The sequence below is a fragment of the Coenobita brevimanus genome, chromosome 103 (genome assembly GCF_032717465.1).
Source record: "Coenobita brevimanus isolate Jiangsu-jjx chromosome 103, ASM3271746v2, whole genome shotgun sequence".
Taxonomy (NCBI): domain Eukaryota; kingdom Metazoa; phylum Arthropoda; class Malacostraca; order Decapoda; family Coenobitidae; genus Coenobita; species Coenobita brevimanus.
In genome coordinates this window covers 4,801,627-4,822,216 of record NC_137056.1, presented here as the reverse complement: position 1 = coordinate 4,822,216, position 20,590 = coordinate 4,801,627, and the positions used below count along the sequence as shown (strand labels likewise).

The 20,590-nt window shown below is 41.4% G+C and overlaps 1 protein-coding gene and 1 non-coding gene across 2 annotated transcripts in view; both read right to left on the bottom strand.

Annotated features, from left to right (window-relative positions):
• The window catches only part of LOC145415717 (dipeptidyl peptidase 9), a 105,077-nt gene that overhangs the window by 12,066 nt on the left and 72,421 nt on the right, over positions 1–20,590 (bottom strand). The window contains exons 12-17 of the mRNA XM_080284942.1: positions 16,880–17,021; positions 13,441–13,628; positions 10,594–10,713; positions 7,896–8,047; positions 6,405–6,548; positions 4,358–4,469 (exon numbers count right to left, since the gene is read on the bottom strand). Coding sequence (XP_080141068.1) covers positions 4,358–4,469; positions 6,405–6,548; positions 7,896–8,047; positions 10,594–10,713; positions 13,441–13,628; positions 16,880–17,021 — 858 coding nt within the window. The remainder of the gene's footprint in view (positions 1–4,357; positions 4,470–6,404; positions 6,549–7,895; positions 8,048–10,593; positions 10,714–13,440; positions 13,629–16,879; positions 17,022–20,590) is intronic.
• Positions 17,991–18,109, bottom strand: LOC145415828 (5S ribosomal RNA). The gene has a single exon (XR_013900135.1). It is a non-coding gene; the product is annotated as a 5S ribosomal RNA (ribosomal RNA).

Below are 20,590 nucleotides of genomic sequence, written 5' to 3'. Positions count from 1 at the left end.
CAGTGCCGTTTTAAAACGGTTTAAAATAAAAAAACTTCACTGTGACCATATTTTTCAAGACTCGCGGGTAAAAATTGGCAGGCATGTAAGGTAACTGTTCCCCTACCATCCCCCAGGCTGTCAAGGCAATACACTCACTCGCTCCCCCCCTCATGCTCGCTCTGTCTCACTCTGCCTGTGTACCTCACCCAGTGCTGTACATAGAAGACATTTTGTAAATATTTTCATGTAAGTGTAAGTTGTAAATATTTTCTTGTAAGTGTAAGGACTATATAGTGAAGTCAAGTTGTAAATATCTTCTGTTAAGTGCCAGGACTGTACATAATGAAGTCAGGTTGTACCTATCTTCAAGTAAGTGTAAGATAATGCATTCACAGTGAGAAAGACATGCAAATTGTGATAGATGCTGAAGTAATAAGTAATCGGAAAAGTGTACTGAACATTGCTATATCTTCCCAGCATAAATACCTGAGTATACCTTACGTGGAAAACGGTTTTCTCTCACGTATGTGGTGAGTGTGAGAGAGCGGCTATACCTGTACATGAGTATGCAGGACTCAATAAAACCGGTTTCTGACCCTCGGTGAGCATTTTAATGGCGAAAGTCGTTGTTTCCACAAAAAAAAAAAAAAAAAAAAAAAAAAAAAAAAAAAAAAAGGCCGGCACTGGGGTGACCCATAGGACTAAAAACAGCCGGCACACGGCGGGTTAAAAATATATTTAAATATAGATTATTATAAATACCAAATGTCTGCCTTAAGACACTCAAGACAGTGTGTTTACATACAATCTCACTGGCTGGACATATCAGTGCATACGGCATTCTAAACTAACCAAACTGATTAGTTTTGCCCCCTCATACTCCCCATAAAAATTTTAATAACTGTAGAATTCCACTAAGCCTCTTGAAAGTCCTCGTTACCAATCAAGCAAAAACTTTTAACCAAAACAACAAGTGAATAATGGTCACCCAGCATCACGCATATTTCGCCATGAATCACTTTCAGTGTTCACTAAAAGAGAGAGAGAGAGAGAGCAGTCTGAAACTATTTTTTGAATGCCATTAGTCATCAATTAAAAAAAAAATAAATAAATAAAAAAAAAAAAAAAAAAAAAGCTATAAAGAGGTTGTCAACATGGAGTGATTGCGTATTTCTCACTTCTCTGATACACATGAATGCAATAATTGTGATATAATAAACAAGTCAGCCAAGCAGTATAATTTGTCTGACAGTATAATACACAAGAAGTGAACTCACAATTATCTTACCTAACTATTTATATCAACACGTAGTGTCTTCACACATCGTAAGACCCAAATTTTCTCGACCAAAGATCAGGCACAAAGCCTCTTCGCCCCCCCCAACACACACACACACACTCATTGCACTAAAGGCAAAAACATGAATTTTACTGCTCCTTCACCATTAACTTTTTTCTTCCAACAAAAAAAACTATCCACATTGTAAACACACCTGACTCATATTTCATCTGTCTAATCGTTTGCATTTAAGTTTCCACACCACACACCACTTTGTCCAAAAATTTTACATTTTCATTTAAAATAAATGCTTTTCTTGTGTTCAAAGCACTTTCAGGGTGCTCAGGCATAACTAAAGTTAGTTTGGAACCACGTGCTCAGAGTTGTGAGAGGAAATGAGAAGCAAGGAAATAAGCAAATAAACTTCTCATCACAGTGACCGTCCACACAACACCGAGGAAGACTGTGGCAGGTGATATGGGACATGGATCATATGAGTCGGGTTGGGTCGAGGAAGCCAATCAGTGACTGGCAAAAGCATAACACACAAGTTGTATCTGGAAATCCAGTACCTAAATGCACCCATTTTCCACACTTTCCCTCGTGCAATTGAGTGGCATTACCGTGCTATTAAGTAATTATGGGAGAAGTTAAATGCCCATGTTACTGTAAGATCATTGTTTTTGTCTTAAATCGCGACTCTATTGAGTCCCCTTGAGGAATTTCACATGAATGTGAAGCCACTGGGATTAAAGGTCTCTTGGCCCAAGACCACGGGCCAGGTATTTGGTGGTTTGTTGGATGACGCAATTCAGTCTGTCCAAGCATGTGGTGAGAATGTGGAAGTCTTGGAAAGATTCACTCAATCCAGGTAGTGTGGTAAATAACAATGGTAGATCAGACAATTAAATTTCTCGTCACACTGGTCTGGCCTACGAGGTTATGAATTCACTCAACTCTGATATTTGGCTTTGTTATTTGTGTAGAAGGATGAAAATTTGCATCTTCAAGGCACTGGTGTTCCATGTCTTACTCTATGACTGTGAGACCATGGATGTTAAACTGTGACTAGAAGTGGCTAATTGACTGTTTTAGTACTACGTGCCTTCACATGATCATGGGACATTGCTGGTATGACCAGGTGCATAATGTGCAACTATAGTACAGTAAACTCACCCGGAACACGTTCTCGCCGAACGCGCTCACAATTATACACGGTTAGTGCTGGGATATGTATAAGATAACGTAAGATTAAAGAACCAATACGAAAACTATATATTTACGCAAGAGAGGCCTTTGATAGGCCAAATCCTCGAACATCAGCTCAGCACGCACGGTTTGTTTTGATCACGTGATGTGATTCACTGTACTGCTTTTCCTCAGTGCTGTATTTGTAAGTTAAATATTTACAGTACTGTTCTGGTAAGTTTATGTGCAAGTTAAAGTATTATTAAATAACGTTCAAGCAAGAAATAAAGTCTTATAACCAGTTTTCTGATTGCGTCAGAATATTACCTTTTTTATTTGTTTGTTAAATATTTGCTGTACTGCTTTTCCACAGTACTGTATTTGTAAGTAAAATATTTACTATTCTGGTATGCACTTGTAAGTTAAAGCACTTAAAGAAAGTTAAAGCATTAAACAAAGCCTTGTAACCAGTTATAGATTACACATGATCGGTGGGTTCCAAGACAATTTGCCATCATGTCAATTCCCCGTCAAAACATAAACGATTCCCCATCAGGACAATTCGCACCCTGTATGATTCCATCATTCGATAAATACATTAATTAATCAATACTTTTATAAATATACTTATTATTAATTAATCAATACTTTAATAACTATATATCAGGGGGATCCATCAAAGTCTATGTTGTCTTGTTATTGTTGTGACGGCGAACTGGCTTGACAGCGAATAGTCCAGAAACCATTTTGTTCCCTAGACTCCCTAAACATGGTATTTTGCTGTTATCTGCCATTGGTAATCAATATGAAGCACTTTAAGTGGTTAGAAGGTTTATTGAATGTTATAACTTACAAATACAGTGCTGCACAGCAAAACTTCGACATACAAATACGTAAACACAAGGCAACATTCCGACGCTGACTGGTTTCGGCATCGGAATGTTGCCTTTAGGTATTTGTATGTTGAAGTTTTGCCGTGCAGTACTGTATTTGTAAGTTATAACATTAAATAAACCTTCTAACCACTTAAAGTGCTTCATATTGATTACCAATGGCAGATAACAGCAAAAGACCACGTTTAGGAGATCTAGGGAGCAAAATATGGAGTAGTTAAAACTTACGCGGTTTCGCACCGAACGCACCACGTTAGGAACGAAACCCAAGCGTTGGGGACGAGCTTGCTGTACTCCGTGACACTAAGTCGTCAACTCCAGTTATATACAGTTTTCCAGATGGTGACCCTGCCCACAGGGTGATCTCTGAAAAAGATAACTCGCAACAGATGAAACAAAAGGGAAGGCCATGGAACTCATGACTGGAGAATCTGATCATTCATACTGAGAGATATTCCGAGAGGGATGAGTTGCTGCGAAGGGTTGCATGATGGGGACCCCCATGGGTAGAGTTGGAGAGTGAGATTAGGTGGTGGCAACTATCATCCACTCGCTTGATGTAGTGCTGCCTACATCTTCCTTCACTTTTACCATTCTTTTTCTGTGTCTGCCCTCCACCCTTCCTATTTCTACCATCTTTCCTGTCACTTTTTATTACTCTTCTTTCCTTATCAGGCAGCTTTACATTTAGTGACAAAGCCTAATGGTTTCCTGTAAGCCAGGGAATCATTTACAACACTGGGTGGTAACTATTTAACCCACCCACATGTGTTCCCTACATGTCGACTGGCGGGCTGGCAGAGGGTTGGTGTCCCTCTCCGTAAAACCACTAACTCAAAGACAAACAGCCACTTCTTACGGGATTATGGCGTCAGGCTATTGATAGATAGGTTGATCATCATCCAGACCTTTCCAAGATACTAACCACGTTTGCCCACTTGAATATGCCACTCCTATTCACTTACCATTCAAGCCCAAGAATCCTGATTATCCATCAAACTAATACATCACTTACCTGTAACTGATATGGCTTCCCAGCCTTGATGAGGGCCTGTATCAACTGATTAGTGTGAGAGAAGTGAACATTTTCATCAATCATCCCCTGCACAATCAGTAGACGGTTCTCCCTGCAATAAGAAAAATGAGACTTCAGAACTACTAGAGATCAAGTTGGCGGAGTGTGATGAAGATGGGAAAGAGTATATTGTTCAATATATATCATCACCACCACATCCCTGTAAATCACCAGTAAGCTGGGTACAGATGGCCCAGAAACAGAAAGAGGAAAGCATAAAAGTACAGTACAGAAGACACTCGTTTTACAATGAACTGGTATACGGCAAATCGCTTATAGGACGGCTAAAAAGCTGGGAACATTTTTCAATAAACGATTGCATTTCCCTTATACAATCACCCACACAGAAGCTTAAAGTCATTTGTTATAAGATGGCCTTTGTATAACGAGGTTGCACTGTACCCAGTTTTGCAATAACGACGGTGATATTCGCATGTACAATAACTGTGGTGGCTGGATATGACAATCCCATGTATACACTGTGCCACGCATGTAAGCTGACAGTCAGTTGTTTGAGTCAAGATGGCTGCCCAGTGTTTACATTTGCTGCAATCAACTCCCTTTTGTTCAATCTGTGCATACAAGACCACTGAAACACCACTGCTCTCACCAAATAACAGTGCTACTGCACAATGAATAGTGCACTGTGCAATGTTAAGAGGAGTGATATCTTTCTGTTTCTGTGAAATGCTGTACAGAAACCTGTGACAAGGAAATCTTGTCTGGCAAGGATGCTACCCGTAGTGGAAAGCATGGTGCTACTGAAGGCACCATTGGCAAACCTTAGGAGTGGCCACAAATGATAAATTGTCATGCAATGTATTTTATCACACATATCCTCATCACACAATGGGGGTGTGCCATATGTTACCTATCAACAAAGTGCCCAGATAAATGGACTACAAATCAGTTCACTAAATACCCAAGCCTTCAAAATTCTCGACTGCAACTCACTGGCAAACCACCCATGCAAATGGTTTGTGCTTTCTTACTAAGAAAAGCTTCATAATACCTGTGGGGTAAATCCATTCTCTTGACTGCCAAGTATCAAAAAGGGACAATCTTTGTCATCTGCATCTCCATACTTCATCATCGTCATCCATACCTCCCTTCCCACCATAGGGTGGGGTGAGGTAGGGTCATACTACATCATCAATACAAACATATTCCTTATCAATCATTTTGCTTCCTCAATACCCAAACCCTGCTTTCTTAAATCTCAGTACTGCATTCATTTTCCACAACTGGCCATTTTCTTCGCCTTTCATGCTTCATCTCACCCTTAAATTCACATAACTTTTTACTATACTACATAAATTCATGCTCTTTGTATGATCACAAATTCCACACATACATATCTACCCTCTGATCAGTAAACCGTCTTACTCTTCATCCTTCATGAATCATTTTTTGTTTTAATCCTATACCGTATACTGGACGTCATCATCATCATCATCATTATCTGGACTTCATTTCCCACCCTAGGGCAGGGTGAGGAGTAGCAACGTCCAGACAGCCAAAGTTTGCCCAATTCAATGGGCCACGCTTCCATGCAGTCATCATTCAAGCCCTCGAAATCCTGGCTCCATCTGGTAGGCCAAAAAAAATTTCACAATGTTCTGAAGCTTCACATACACAGGACTATATTCCATAAAAGACTTCATATATAGAATATTTCTAAACAAAATTCTCCCGGCAATTTCTTCATACTTGTCTAGTAGAACAACCAAGTCTTTCAACAAATGGGGGGACTATGCTTTGGACAAGCCCTCATCTCGTGTGTGTGTGTGGGGGGGAGGGGGAGGGGGAGGCATGCTACATAATATGCACACGAGGAAGGGGAGCAGTGGAGGGGCCTGGGCTCCCCAGGCACCCATGTAGTGATGACACCATAGCACATAGTACTGTGCTCTTCAAATATCCTATCTGTCTCCTATCTTCTATCAGGCCAACAAGGTAAAAGACAACATACATCTCCAGTACTCACTCATCTGGGAGATTATTGACATAGGTGAGAACGGAGCCACTGCGGTAACCCTCAGGGTTGTTACTGGGCAGGTCCATGTAGCGTTCTGTGTAGCCCGTATCATACAAGTTCCACGACACCACAGGGGCACCTGCTATTGCCACTCTGAAGACACAATACAAGAGATTGAGAGGCATTCTTACCTCATTTAATTTGGAAACATCTTTTTAAATTTTTTTCTTACTATCTTATAACAATTTTACTGGGCTTAGGATGTAAAAGTTTACTCCTTCACTACAATGATGTCTTTCTATAATTTCCTTTTGCTGTCATCAGACAATTTATTCGGCTACTGGTGGAGTTAGATATGGCTTTCATCAGGCCCTTCACTACTAAGGTGTCTAAAAGATATAAAACATCTGTAAGCAGCAAGAATAATACAAAAATGATGTTTTCAGATAGCAAGCATTATTATGTCTATGAGTCACTTGCGGTGGTATGGTATAAAGTGGGAGTCAAGATGGGGTGTAGATGAGTCAGTGGCTGGAGTGAGATGGGAGAAGTCAAGATGTTGGTAACAGTGACATCCTGATATACAGGGTTACTAATGACATTTGAGTATCTTGCTTCATGAATTCTGGTCTCTGAAACAGGGCTCTGTACTGTAAAATTAATTATATAACCATTATTCTATGATGCATTAGTATCCATCCATCCATCCATCATCCAATCCTACACTGCCCCATGAGGAGCGTAGGAGCCCGGGGCTAGGCAGTTGGTCCCGACATTTAAGATGAGAGTGACCAGCCTCACTCATCCCTGAGTGGCATTACATGAGCAATCAACCCTAACCACCCCTTGGATATAAACCTTCACCGGCTCAATCCGACTGGAGCGCAATAATTACCCACTAAACCACCAGGCGCCAAAATTTGGTTATATGGTTACCACCCAGAGTAGTAAATGGTTTCCTGGTGCACCGGAAACCATTTGGCTTGTCACTCAGTGTAGAGTCACCAACAGGCTGAAGGAAGTGGAAAAAATGAAGGAATGAAAAACAGAAGAAGGAGTGTAAAGTCACCCGTAGGCAGAAGGGCAAGGAAAGAATGAAGGTAAGAAAGACAGAAGAGAATGGAAGGAAAGCAGGATAGAGAGGAAAGGGGAGACACCCGAGAGCAGCACTACATTAAGTGAGTGGATGGTGAGTGCCCACACCTACCACAATGCATTAGTATCAATAAAAACAATCGCCAAGTCACCAATAATAAGTCAGCACTATTTTACATATAAAAATTCGCAGCACCATATTAGTGACACAACACAAAAGTCTTGCAAAAATGACTAGAATGCAAACAAATGATAACAGTACAGTATGTGTTCCTGGATCATTATCATGTTCAGATGTATATCTATAATAAGTTAAAATAAAATTTATGAAGATATAACATGACATACTGAGAACCATAAACCTCCTGTATCCAATGAAAATACTGTAGTTACAAATTGACTTACTTAAAGAAATCTGGCCGGTGAGCAAGTGCCATGAGAGAGAGGTATCCACCATAGGACCAGCCGGTGACAGCCAGGCGGGTGAGATCCATGTAGTCACACTGGCCAGCAAGCAATTGTAGCACCTCCACTTGGTCTTCTATTTCTACTGTGCCCTGTCAAATCATCACAATACAGAGCGGCAATGTAATGCTTTTGTTTCAAGTTTGGAAGCAAATACATGTGAAGTAAAAATAATATGCAAAACCCATCGCTAGACTGACAAAAATGAGAGAGTTACTGGGAATATCATTGAGTGGGGGGGGTGTATTTTCTGATCTAAGCATTTAATTTCTTTGGTGCATATAATCTTTATGAATTCAACCCCCCCCCCTTTTTTTTTTTTTTTTTTTTTTTTGCATATAATCTTCATGAATTTAACTCTTTTCCTGAGCACCTATATGATACAGTGCTGTTGTCATCTATTTAGCAGGCTCTGTCAAAAACATGCAGTAGGAAACAATCAATCAAGGTTTTACACCATCTCTAAGATATCTATGCTCTCTCATCCCATATAGTATAGTCAGTCTAGCTATGGTTACTTTTTTGTTTGTTTTTTTAAAGATGAATTTTGCATCATACATCCTTTGAGGTTAAAATATTTTTATTGCTGCAACTTGTTAACCGCAATAAAATTTTACCAAGTCTTTACTGAATAATTGTCACTATAGCAACCAGCCTTTTTATCATTCTCATTAGGGCTTTACACAACTTAAGATAATTACAGTATCTTCTTTCTCGAACCTGTTACAAGTAGAAATGCAATAAAATTTAGAGTTCTTTCCAATACAGTATTATATAGGACCAGCTGGTGACATGGATGGAGGGAAGTAACAAGTGGAGTCCCACAGGGCTCGGTGTTGGCGCCAGTAATGTTCCTGATTTATGTAAATGATATGGTAGATGGAGTGAACAGTTATGCAAGTCTGTTTGCTGGTGATGCAAAGATCATGAGAAAGGTAGAGGTTGAGGGGGATTGTAAAATGCTGCAGGAGGATCTGGATAGGATAAACGATTGGAGCCGGATGTGGGAAATGAAATTTAATGCAAAGAAAAGTAAAGTATTGGAAATGGGTAAAAGTACTAAGAGGCCATCACTGAATTATTTGATGGGTAATGAACCAATCACAAAAGCGAGAGAAGAGAAAGATTTGGGAGTGCTGGTCCAGGATTGTTTGTCACCTGAAAAACAAATTAACAAGGCAGTTAGAGAGAAGTATAAACTCCTGACTAATATAAGAGTAGCTTTCATTATATGGATGAGGAGATGATGAAAAAATTGATAGTGGCCATGACTCACCCCAGGTTAGAATATGCAGCAGTAGTGTGGTCCCCACACAAAAAGAAAGATATAAACAAGATTGAGAGAATACTGTACATGTGCAAAACTTTCCACAATCACTCTCTGTCTACTATGTCATATGCTTTTTCCAGATCCATGAATGTCATAAACACCTTATGGTCCTTCTTACAAGCCTTCTCTGTTATCTGTCTCACTGCAAATATTTGATCCAAACATCCTCTGCCACTCCCAAAGCCACCCTATTCACCACTCACTAGAACTTCTGATATCTCTCTTACTCTCTCTATAATCATTCTTCTATATACCTTCCGTACAACACTCAATAAATTTATGTGATGATAATTCCTGCACTCACTTTGCTCACCTTTATTTTTGTACAAGGGTACGATCACAGCCTTTTTCCACTCTGCTGGCACAGTTCCACTCATCCATGCCTTCTTACATATCTCCAACAAGCACTTCATTCCACTGTCTCCACTACACTTAATCATCTCTGCATGCACCTCATCAACCCCAGCTGCTTTCCCATTTTTCAGCAGCTTCACAGCACTAGTTACCTGTGCAAGAGTCACGTCTCCTGGCACTGCATACCCCCAAACCAATTGTGTTACAGCCAATCTGCTCTCTCTATTCCCATTCATTAGGCTTTCAAAACATTCTTTCCATCTGGTCCTTACTTCATCCCCATGGGTTAATAACCTACCACCTACATCGTTCACACATCACATTTCTTTCCGCTTTCACTTCTACATTTCCACACCTCTTTCCATAATAACTTCCTATTTTCAGAGTAGTTTGCATTTATTTTTCTTCCTAGATCATCATTTACATCCTCCTTTTTCCTCTTCACTAGTCTCTTTACATGCTCAATACAAAATGGAAATCCTGCGTATCTACAAAAATTCAACAAATATTTTATCAGCAACCTGATTACCAAACAAATTCAAATGAAAAGTACCAAAATAGAAATCCCTAAACTTGCAATACTCAAAGCATCCTAAAAAAATAAAAGAAACGTAAATGGACACACTTTTGTGAAGCTACAGAATGAAGTGAATGTGTTTGGCATATCAGACATAGCCAGGATTCCAGGGGCTTGAATGATGAATGAATGGAAGAGTGTCCCATTGGACTGGGCAAACTTGGTCTGTCTGGGCCTTGCTACTCCTCATCCTGCCCTAGGGTGAGAAAGGAGGTCTGGATGATGATGATGATGATGAATGATGAGGTACAGTATAATAAATTCCCTTACATGAAGGAAAACCACTTACTCTGTTCTTCCCAGTGTGATGTGATTTACTGCCAAATGACCACAATCTGCAACCTGGATACCAAAATAGCAATTACAAAAGTACTCACCATTCTGTTCATTAGGTGAGCCTGGAAGCTGACGCCTCTGTTGTCTGATCCTCGCGAATCAATGCTAACCACACAGAACCCGCATGCTGCCAACATGTGCGTCCTCATGTGCCGGAAACCCTGACACCACAAACAACTTGGGTAAATCTTATGTCAGCTTTATTATTTTAAACAATTCACACTCAATAAAGACTTTAAAAATTCTCAGTAACTTAAAACCTGCAGTTTTATTACAATCAGTTGCTTTCTTTTTACCAAACTGTTTCTTTCAACTGCTGGGGAGAAACGTCTAGCTTTGGCAGCCCACTTTCATAAGTTTCTACTATTTAGAAAACATTCTGCAATAATGCCCAATCTCTACTAGTTGCACAAACACAGCTCCATTTAAATGATGCTGATGATTAGAAGAAGGCACAGAAAACAGTAATGTAGACAGCAATCTCACAGAAGCTTCAGAAAATCATATATGTTTTGCTAACAGGAAGCACTATTTTAAGAGCATATGAGTCAAGAAATAAAGGTAATAATGGGGTAGGATGACATGAGGTGTTTAGCCATGATGCTCATCCCCGTAACATATGCCTCTGAGCCTGTTGCAGGTTATTCACCTAATATCCTGGGATACACAGCCACTGCATCATCTAGGATACCACAGTTACCTCCTTTTGGTATTACCCTAGGTACTCATTTTACCTGCTAACCCACAATGGGTGGATGGGCATCAGAGTTAAGTGATGCCAGCCGCCCATGATTTGAGCTCTGGCGTTAACAGGCTGGCAGCTTTGCAGTCTGTAATGCTAACCACTCAGACACTGCGGAATTGTATTATTCATGGAATTTCAAAATAATAAATGGAAGAGTTACTGATAACCCACAGAATAAAGTAATCCCCATACTATCCAGACGCCCACTTTCCGGACACCCCACTTACTGGACATTGTGGGCCTGGACCTTCGGAACCCAAAAATGGCCAAAATAAGAAAAAAATCCCCCCCAAATCCAATTTTTTCCCACACGTAATTTGAAACTGCCATGTGGCGTTGAACAGCTGTTTACACCACGGCCCCTTCACCCCTTCCTTCCTCCCCCATCCCCCCTCCCCTGTCAGGGTTGCCATTTGATATTTTTCGTTACCAAATGAGGACCAATTTGGTAATGAAAAATTCGTTTGGTAATGAATCAGAATAATGCATTACCAAACAGATTTTTCACATGTATGAGGATACACAGGATGGAGATGGTGGATTGTTTGCTCTCTCTGATTAATCTGCCAGCCTACATAGCATGAAAATAATCAATATGCTGTTAATTATAAGGAGAGTGATTACATGTATTTCCACTTGTATATATAATTAATGAAGAACAAATGCTAGCTTTATGAATTTGGTAATGAAAATTGAGGAGTTTGGTAATGTGTTTCCCCATCACCAACAGTTACTACCTAACTTCGATCGCAAGTAGATGCTTATCACAATGGATGCCACGCGTGCACGTTTTTTGTGAATGAACAGTGAATAAACTGCAATACCTCGCCACTAGACCACACGGGAATTTACAGTGCTGTGCAGTGTTAAGAACTTAGATTGCAATGGGTTAACTGTGGAGTGCAAATTGGCGGTTGAAATTGGCGTGGTGCAGTTAAGAACAATGTGCAGTGTTAAACAATTATAACTCACAGTGCAAAGAATTAAGTGCAGCACAACACTGGATTACTGTACATGCTTCAAAAACATTTTCACCACTGCCAAAGCCTTAGAGAAGGCGGCATCGGACGTGCTGTAAGTACCCTGGCTGAGGTACAGTCACTTCTAATTCCTCATTCTCTGGTTTCTTTTCATTTATTTCATACTTTATGTCCATTACTGGTGTGAATAGGGTCTTAAATAGGTTTAAATAGGTGCTATGCATGTCCTGTAGGGAGTTATTTAGGTGGCTTTCAAATTTGGGCTGGGTAAGGGTCTTTAAGTACAAGTCCAGGAGGCTGGGCCCCACTTTCCGGACATGACTTTGGCTCTATTATGTCGGATAGTAGAGGGATTACTGTATATCAAATGTAGGGAAGTTTTAACAAACCATTACGATACCAAAAAATATGGGTCAGAAAATATATTTTGGGGAATCAAAAAGAGGATGTGTATGAAAAAATTTAAGAACATTAGTAAATGATAAGATTGGTAAAGACAGCAACAGAGACTATTTTAACTCCAAAAAAGCTCAAGTATACATGTGACGGAATGTTCACCGAACTTTATTACCACCACTACCATCATAATCATCCTGACCTTCTTTCTCCACCCATGGATGTGACTCAGCTTACATCCATCCATCCATCATCCAAATCCTACATTGCCCCATGAGGAGCGTAGGAGCCCGGGGCTAGGCAGTTGGTCCCGACATTTAAGATGAGAGTGACCAGCCTCACTCATCCCTGAGCGGCATTACATGAGCAATCAACCCCAACCACCCCTTGGATATAAACCTTCACCGGCTCAATCCGACTGGAGTGCAATAATTACCCACTAAACCACCAGGCGCCAAAATCTGGTTATATGGTTACCACTCAGTGTAGTAAATGGTTTCCTGGTGTTCAGGAAACCATTTGGCTTGTCACTCAGTGCACAGTCGCCCACAGGCAGAAGGAAGAGAAAAGAATGAAGGAAAGAAAGACAGAAGAGGGAGTGTAAAGTCACCCATAGGCAGAAGGACAAGGAAAGAATGAAGGAAAGAGAGAGAGAAGAGGATGAAAGGAAAGAAGGACGGAGGAGAGGAAAGGGCAGACACCCAACAGCAGCACTACATCGAGTGAGTGGATGGTAAGCACCCCCACCCACCACTAACTCAGCTTACCTTAAAAGTATTAGTGACGAGCTGCACCTGAGGTCCACCATAAATACAGAGGACGGTGGGGTACCTGTGGCCTGGGGTGTAGTTGTGTGGCTTGAACACCATTGAGTATATTACCTCACCGCTGCTTATCCGTGTTGTGAAAAGCTCTGGTACCACTAGTGATTTTATCTCCCGCAGACCATCGGACACTGTAGGATATCAGTGAGAAGCTAACAGTCAAATTAAAACCAAGAAGACAATAGTGTGTGCCAACTCTAACATTCTGATGGTCAGGTACGCAATGCAAGATTTGAGCATTAGATATGATCAGCCTGCATGCCATGTTATACACAGCATTCATCAGCGAACTAGAGATGGCAAATACAACTTACTCTCATAATGCATTTAACACATGACTGAGACATAGGCTCAACTTTCAAACAATTAGTTTTAAGAATATGGTCAAAAGTGTCCACAACTTACACAGATGTCTTAACTTTCGTTTCTGGGTTCAAGGTTTTATAATTACTGTAAATCTGACTTTCCTCTGGAAAAAGAAGGGTCAATTACAAGCAATTTATCTTTTGATTCTCTTGGCATTACTTCAAATATTATGGTAAAGCTATGCTCATGTAAAACAAGTAGGGTTCCTCACCCTGCCCTTGGGTGGGAAAGGAAGTCCGGATGATGATGATGATGATGATGATGATGATGATGATGATGATGATGATGATGATGATGATGATGATGATGATAATGATGATGATGATAAGATATATTCCGGCAGAGTCTGGAGTCAAATGTTATTTGGCAATTAAAAGCAGTGCTCAAAACAAGTTTGGGATTTGGTCCACATCAGTTTTTCCAAATCAATGATATTGTAAACTGGTGAAAACTGGCAACCCTACTTCACGGGAAGCAATGGACTTGTCAGGAAATTTTCCTTTAACCTGAGAGAGAGAGAGAGAGAGAGAGAAATTATATCAAAGACTTACAGTACTAGAATAGTAGTCACAAACATGTCACATGTACTACATCTAGGTAATACGTTCAAGCTAACAACTACACCTGGCCCTCCACATTCGCGGATTCAAATTTCACGGGCTTCAATCATTTGCGAATCGATGTCATCACCATCATCATCACAAGTCATCAAAGTTTGTCTGCCAAAACTTCAAGGACAGTGGTGAGTTAACTCAGAACTGAATGGGTATGGTTGTATGAAGTTGGGGTAAATATGTAGCTGATGACTTACCCACACTTATGTGGAAGTGCACAAAACGCTCTCACTCGCGGGAGTCTGTGGAAGTCACCAGGTACATATTTTACCCCAACTTAGTACTGTACAGCCATACCCAATCAAAACTTATTAATTAAACTTTTTTATACAGTTGGTTTGTTACTCTTTGTGATATTTATGCTGCTTTCAGGTCCCAGATATGGTTTATTAGGTACAGTATGTGCACATTTGCTCACAAGGGGTGATTTGCGGCTGTAGAGGCATTTTGGGGGAAGCATGCTAAACAATGGCGGAAATTCCACTTTCACGGGGGTTTGTATCCCCTAACCCCCGTGAATGTGGAGAGCCTACTGTATAACAAAGTCTTGGTAATGGATCTGGTTGGTGAGGCAGCTATGGTATTCATCATCATCATCATCTGGACCCCCTTTCCCATCCCAGAGCTGAGTGAGGAGTAGCAACGTCAAAACAGCCAAAGTCTGCCCAATCCAATGGGCCACACTTCCATTCGCTCATCATTCAAGCCCCCGGAATCCTGGCTGTATGTGATACGCCAAAAACTTTCACCACATTCTGGAGCTTCACATAAATGTATCCGAGAGCCAGTCCGAACACTGTCACGTTAAAAAGGAGTGCCAAATCCCTGATCATGCACTTCTTCTCACAACACTCATCCAGCCAGCTTGATCTCTTGTCAGTCCCCATGCCTCAACAAGTTTCATACCACTCTTCCTCACACACTCATCCACCATATCCCAACACCTTCTCCTTGGCCTACCCTGCCTCCTCCCTCCTTCAAATTCACTCAGGTATACCTTTTTCACCACTCTGTTGTTATCCATTCTCTCCAAATTACCATACCATCTCAGTATATTCTCTGATATCTGGTGTCCCCACACTTCCTCAATATGCATCTTTCACGAATCACACTATTTTGTATACCATCCACTCTCTGTACTCCACATATATTCCTCAACAGTCCCATCTCCACTGCTCTCACTCTTGACTTTTCATTTTCATGCCACATCATAGTCTCACATCCATATGTTAAAGTTGGCACTAACACTCCTAGTAAGCCTCACGCAGCTGCAACACTCAAGCCTCTGTTTCTTATCAAGGTCTTCATTGCACCAGCTACTTTCCTCCCTTGTGTCACTCTACTTTCAACTTCTTTTGCACATTTTCCTCTCTTTTCTATCAATGTACCCAGGTATTTGAATTCTCTCATCAATTCCAGTCTCTCCATTCACTGCAACATCACACTGGGAGTCACCTTCTCTCTCAATTACCATCACTTAGCCCTTTCCTACATTTATTCTCAAGGCATGATGCTCACAGACATCATCAAAACTCTGCACTAGTCTACCAAGTTCTTGTCTGGTACTTGCAAGCAGTACTGCACCATCAGCATGCAACAAATTTGAGATATTCCATCCATCACCATTCATTACAAATGCCATCCCTCTCACCATTACTCATGTTTTTACTTCTCTCATCCCCCCATCCATATATATACTGAACAACCATGGGGACATCACACAACCTTGTCGCATGCCTACACTGATCATGAACCATTCACTTAGATGCCCATTTACCCTTACACATGCCTCACTACCATCATAAAAACTCCTGACGGCACCTAACAGCTTACCATTTACACTGTACATGTGCAAAACCTTCCACAATCCTTTTCTATCTACTTTGTCGTATGCTTTTTCCAGATCCATAAATGCCATAAACACCTTATAGTCATTCTCATAAGCCTTCTCCACTATCTGTCTCACCGCAAATATTTGATCCACACATCCTCTGCCACTCCTACAGCCACCCTGTTCATCACTCACCAGGACTTCTGATATCTCTCTTACTTTCTCTATAATAATTCTTCCATATACCTCTCCTGCAACACTCAATAAACTTATACCATGGTATTCTATTCAGTAAAAGGAACTGTTATAACGAGTGAATGTATTTTTGGAGTTTGCTCCATGATATGTTTTGAGTTCATAAGGATCAACAGTACTGTGGCAGGTATAATGGGGCTTTTGGTAATTTTTATTTAAGAACAGCAAAGCAGTTATTTCAATTGGTCATTCAAAATAAGGGAAATGGAATAGTTTATTTACTGAAAAACATATTTCTTACTTATAAGGATGGACCGTATCCTGATGCACTCTTCATTCTCTATACTTGTAGGAAACAACAACAATAATAACTTACATGGTTCATTTACAAGGTCCCCTAACACTGAGACCCACACCAACTGGCCTCCATTGGGGGCATCAAGTGGTGTTATCCGGACCACCTGGCTTTGGGACGGCGTATCAACGCTGCTAAACACTGTTGTAAACACACTGCAGTCCTGGATATGGCAAAGAGAAAATAACATACTATAATATCACTTTAACTTCCTAAGTGTCAAAAAGTTGATTGGTGGAGTGTTAGTGCCCCTTACCGCAAACAATCAACTCAAAGTCAAATGGCTACCCCTTATGGGATTATGAGGTCTGGCTAAAGATTGAGACAGAATATCACTTTACAATTACCTTGACACTCATTCTTATCTGAAGAACATAAAGCAATACAGTATACTTTTTTCATAATCAATAACAACCTGACCCTTAGCCTACCAAACGTAATATAGGAAACTCTCAATTATCCATTGTAGTTCAGTCAAGCCCTACGACGGTTAAAGCAAGATGCCGGAGATTGCATAGTACCCCCCCCCCTCCTACTGGCTCACCACTTGTCAAGCGAGACATTGTGTTACAGTCTTGACCTCTATCCTAAAAACTTTCTCATGAGTTAAAGATGAAAGCTAAGCAAAAAATACAATTTAGGCAACCCCCCCAATTCACGGGCCTGAAATTCATGGCTCCCACTTTTATGTGGATTTTCCCTCAATAAAATTTTTTCCAACGATCTGAGTCCGCATAAAGCACTGGGAGGCACTCGCAGTGTTGGTTATCTTGTGCAGTCAGCCATCCGCATGCTGTTTCATGAGGAGGCCACACCCATACATACCCTGCACCTTGGCCCATGCCTCTCTCCCATGCTCGCGCTGCAAACATCTCCGTTATGCTCTCACAAGGTACCTGTATTGATTAACTTTTCATCCATCCATCCATCATCCAATCTTATGCCGCCCCATGAGAAGCTTAGGAGCCCAGGGCTAGGCAAGTTGGCCCTGGCATTTAAGATGATTAACTTTTCATTCATTCATTCATTGCCAGATGCCATGTATCCCAAACGGGGTGGCCAAGGGCTTAGAGTTAATTGTTTTACAGGGAGGGGCACTAATCCTCCACCAACCCCACTTGACACGTAGGGATGCCAACAGCATCTGGTGTTCCCAGGCGGTCACCCATCAAAGTACTAACCAGACCCAAAGTTGCTTAACTTCGCTGATCGGACGGGAAGCGGTGTACTCAACGTGGTATGGCCGTTGGCATGATTAACTTTTAACTTTCTTTATTGCCCCACCCCAGTGCTCTCATTTAACTTTTAACTTTCTTTATTGCCCCACCCCAGTGCTCTCATTTATGCAAAGGCTTCAATTGCAGTGTTGTGCTATACTGCAGAGCAAAGTATGGCCTTAGTTTAAGAATTTTTGTGCAATACTGGGGTCATAGCCTGGGGTCAGAATTAATTTGTGCCACAACCTAGTTCTCCCATGTGTGCTAACGTTACAATTGCAGTGCTGTGGTAAACACTAGAGCATTATGGCCCTATTTTGTAATTTTTTGTGATAACTGTGTGATAACTCGTTATCCCACAAGTGTATCCAGCATGGGTCCTAAGTGACCTGCCTCTTCTAATGGTGAGGGTACCACCCCTAAGTGCTGTAAGAAAATGATGTGCCTAGAAGAAGAGGTGAAGTTGCTGGATAAGTGTAGGGAGAGCATGACATATGCAGCTGTTGGAACCTGGAAAACTCTTTAATGTAAATAACTGTATGGTACACTCAATTAAGATAAACAAGGAAAAGATTAGGGAGGCGCTGGCAGCGACTGTGTCTCCCTCGGCTAAATACAGTATGTGTCGCATGCCAGGGATACAGTACTATCTAAGATGGAAAATCCTCTCTATCTTTGGATAATGGACCAAACCGAAAATGCAATCCCACAGACAACAACATGATCAGGGAGAAGGCCAAGGTCCTTTATACAAGGAAGGCTGCTGAGAAGGTGGAGCAGGCTGCTCAGGCCGAGCAGGACGCCCCTAGCACCAGTGCTGGCCTTAGCACCAGCTCTCCCTAATTCAGTGCAAGGAAGGGGTGATTCGACTGATTCTGTAAGTGTTTCTCCCGGCACAGTTTGAAAAGGATGGGGGAATCCTCCTTGGCCTACTGCAGGGCCAGCAGAAAATCGTTGAGAAGGGCTACAGGCCAGGGCTGCTTTGGAATGTGGACGAGACAGGCCTTTATTGGAAAAAGAGGCCATCCAGAACTTACATCGCAAGGGAGGAAAGGTGAGTGTCTGGGTTTAAGGCAGCAAAGGATCACTGCACCCTGCTCCTCTGTGGCAATGCTGCTGAGCATATGATTAAGTCCAGGTTTATTCACAAATCTGAAAGTCCTTCCTCCAATTTTGCGAGAATATGGTCGACAAAAACCCTCGCAAAATCAAAATTCACAAAATTGAAACAATTAAATATATGAATTACAGGCAAATTGGTCGACATTACCCCATGGTAAGTACTTTTTCCCACTCTTTCTCTTGACTCTACCTCTTAATTTTACGATGATAAATGAAACAAACATGAACTCATGTGCTGTACAGTGATTTAAAAAAAAAAAAAAAAAAAAAAAAAAATACACTGATGTGAAGACTGGCGTGGTGTACGGGACTGGTGGCGAGGCAAGGCTTGGGTACGGCTACTGTGGCCCCACGGGGCCTACGTCATCACTATCACTGTCAACAGGTATTTCTTTGTTGGCCACCTGTATTCTACCATCAAACTGAGCACCTCCATAGTTCTTTGCTGCTGCTTGATTTGTTCACTGTTCTTTTAAATCATTCTCACTGTCGATTCACCAACACCAAACTCCTGACCAATAGCAGAGTTACCTTTACCTGCTTTTTTCCTTGCAATCATTTTCAATTTGGTCTGCAAACTTATTTTCTTGTTCTTCTTACTCGTTGGTGCCATGATAACATTTGTGCAAGGTTAGACTGCTGGGATATTGCAAGGAGCACCACGAAATTGTAAGGGTCGGTGACCTTGGTTGGGAACAGGTGCAAACAAACGTGGCGGGGCAGCAGACCACTGAACTAGGAGGCGCAATACGCCAAGTGAACCATGACGTCACTACTCCGCATGGCAAAGTAGTGCGGGAAGATGACTCTTCCACCACTCGACCTCCCAAAGTGTGTGATCGCTCGCAAAGTTCATAAATGTTAAAAAATACATGACTTTTGAAACTATCTTGCAAAATTGGTGAATCGCAAAGTTAAAACTCGCAAAGTTGAAGGATGTACTGTACCCCCAAGCACTCAAGTGATGAAACAAGAACCTCCTCCCCATGTTCTGGATGAGTAATAAAAATGGCAGAGACCACCAGCAGCATTTTTATGAATTGGTTCCACCACTCCCTCCTGACTGAGGTATGGTCCTACCTGCAGCAGCTAGGCATTTCCATCAAAATCCTGTTTGTCCTGGACAACGCTCCAGGAAACCCAACGTCACTGGCGGGATTATGCAAGAATGTGCAGGTGGTGTTTTTCCCCCTTACACCACCTCCCTGATACAACCACTTGACCAGGGTGTAGTAAGTGCATTGATGGCCTATTACACCCGCCGGTCCATGGTTAGGCAACACTCAGCCATGGAGGCAAATCTTGACCTTGGTGTACTGGATTATTGGAAGGGGTTCACAATCACAGGCTGCCTCTTGCTGGTAAAGGAAAGCATGCAAGATTTGCAGCCTGA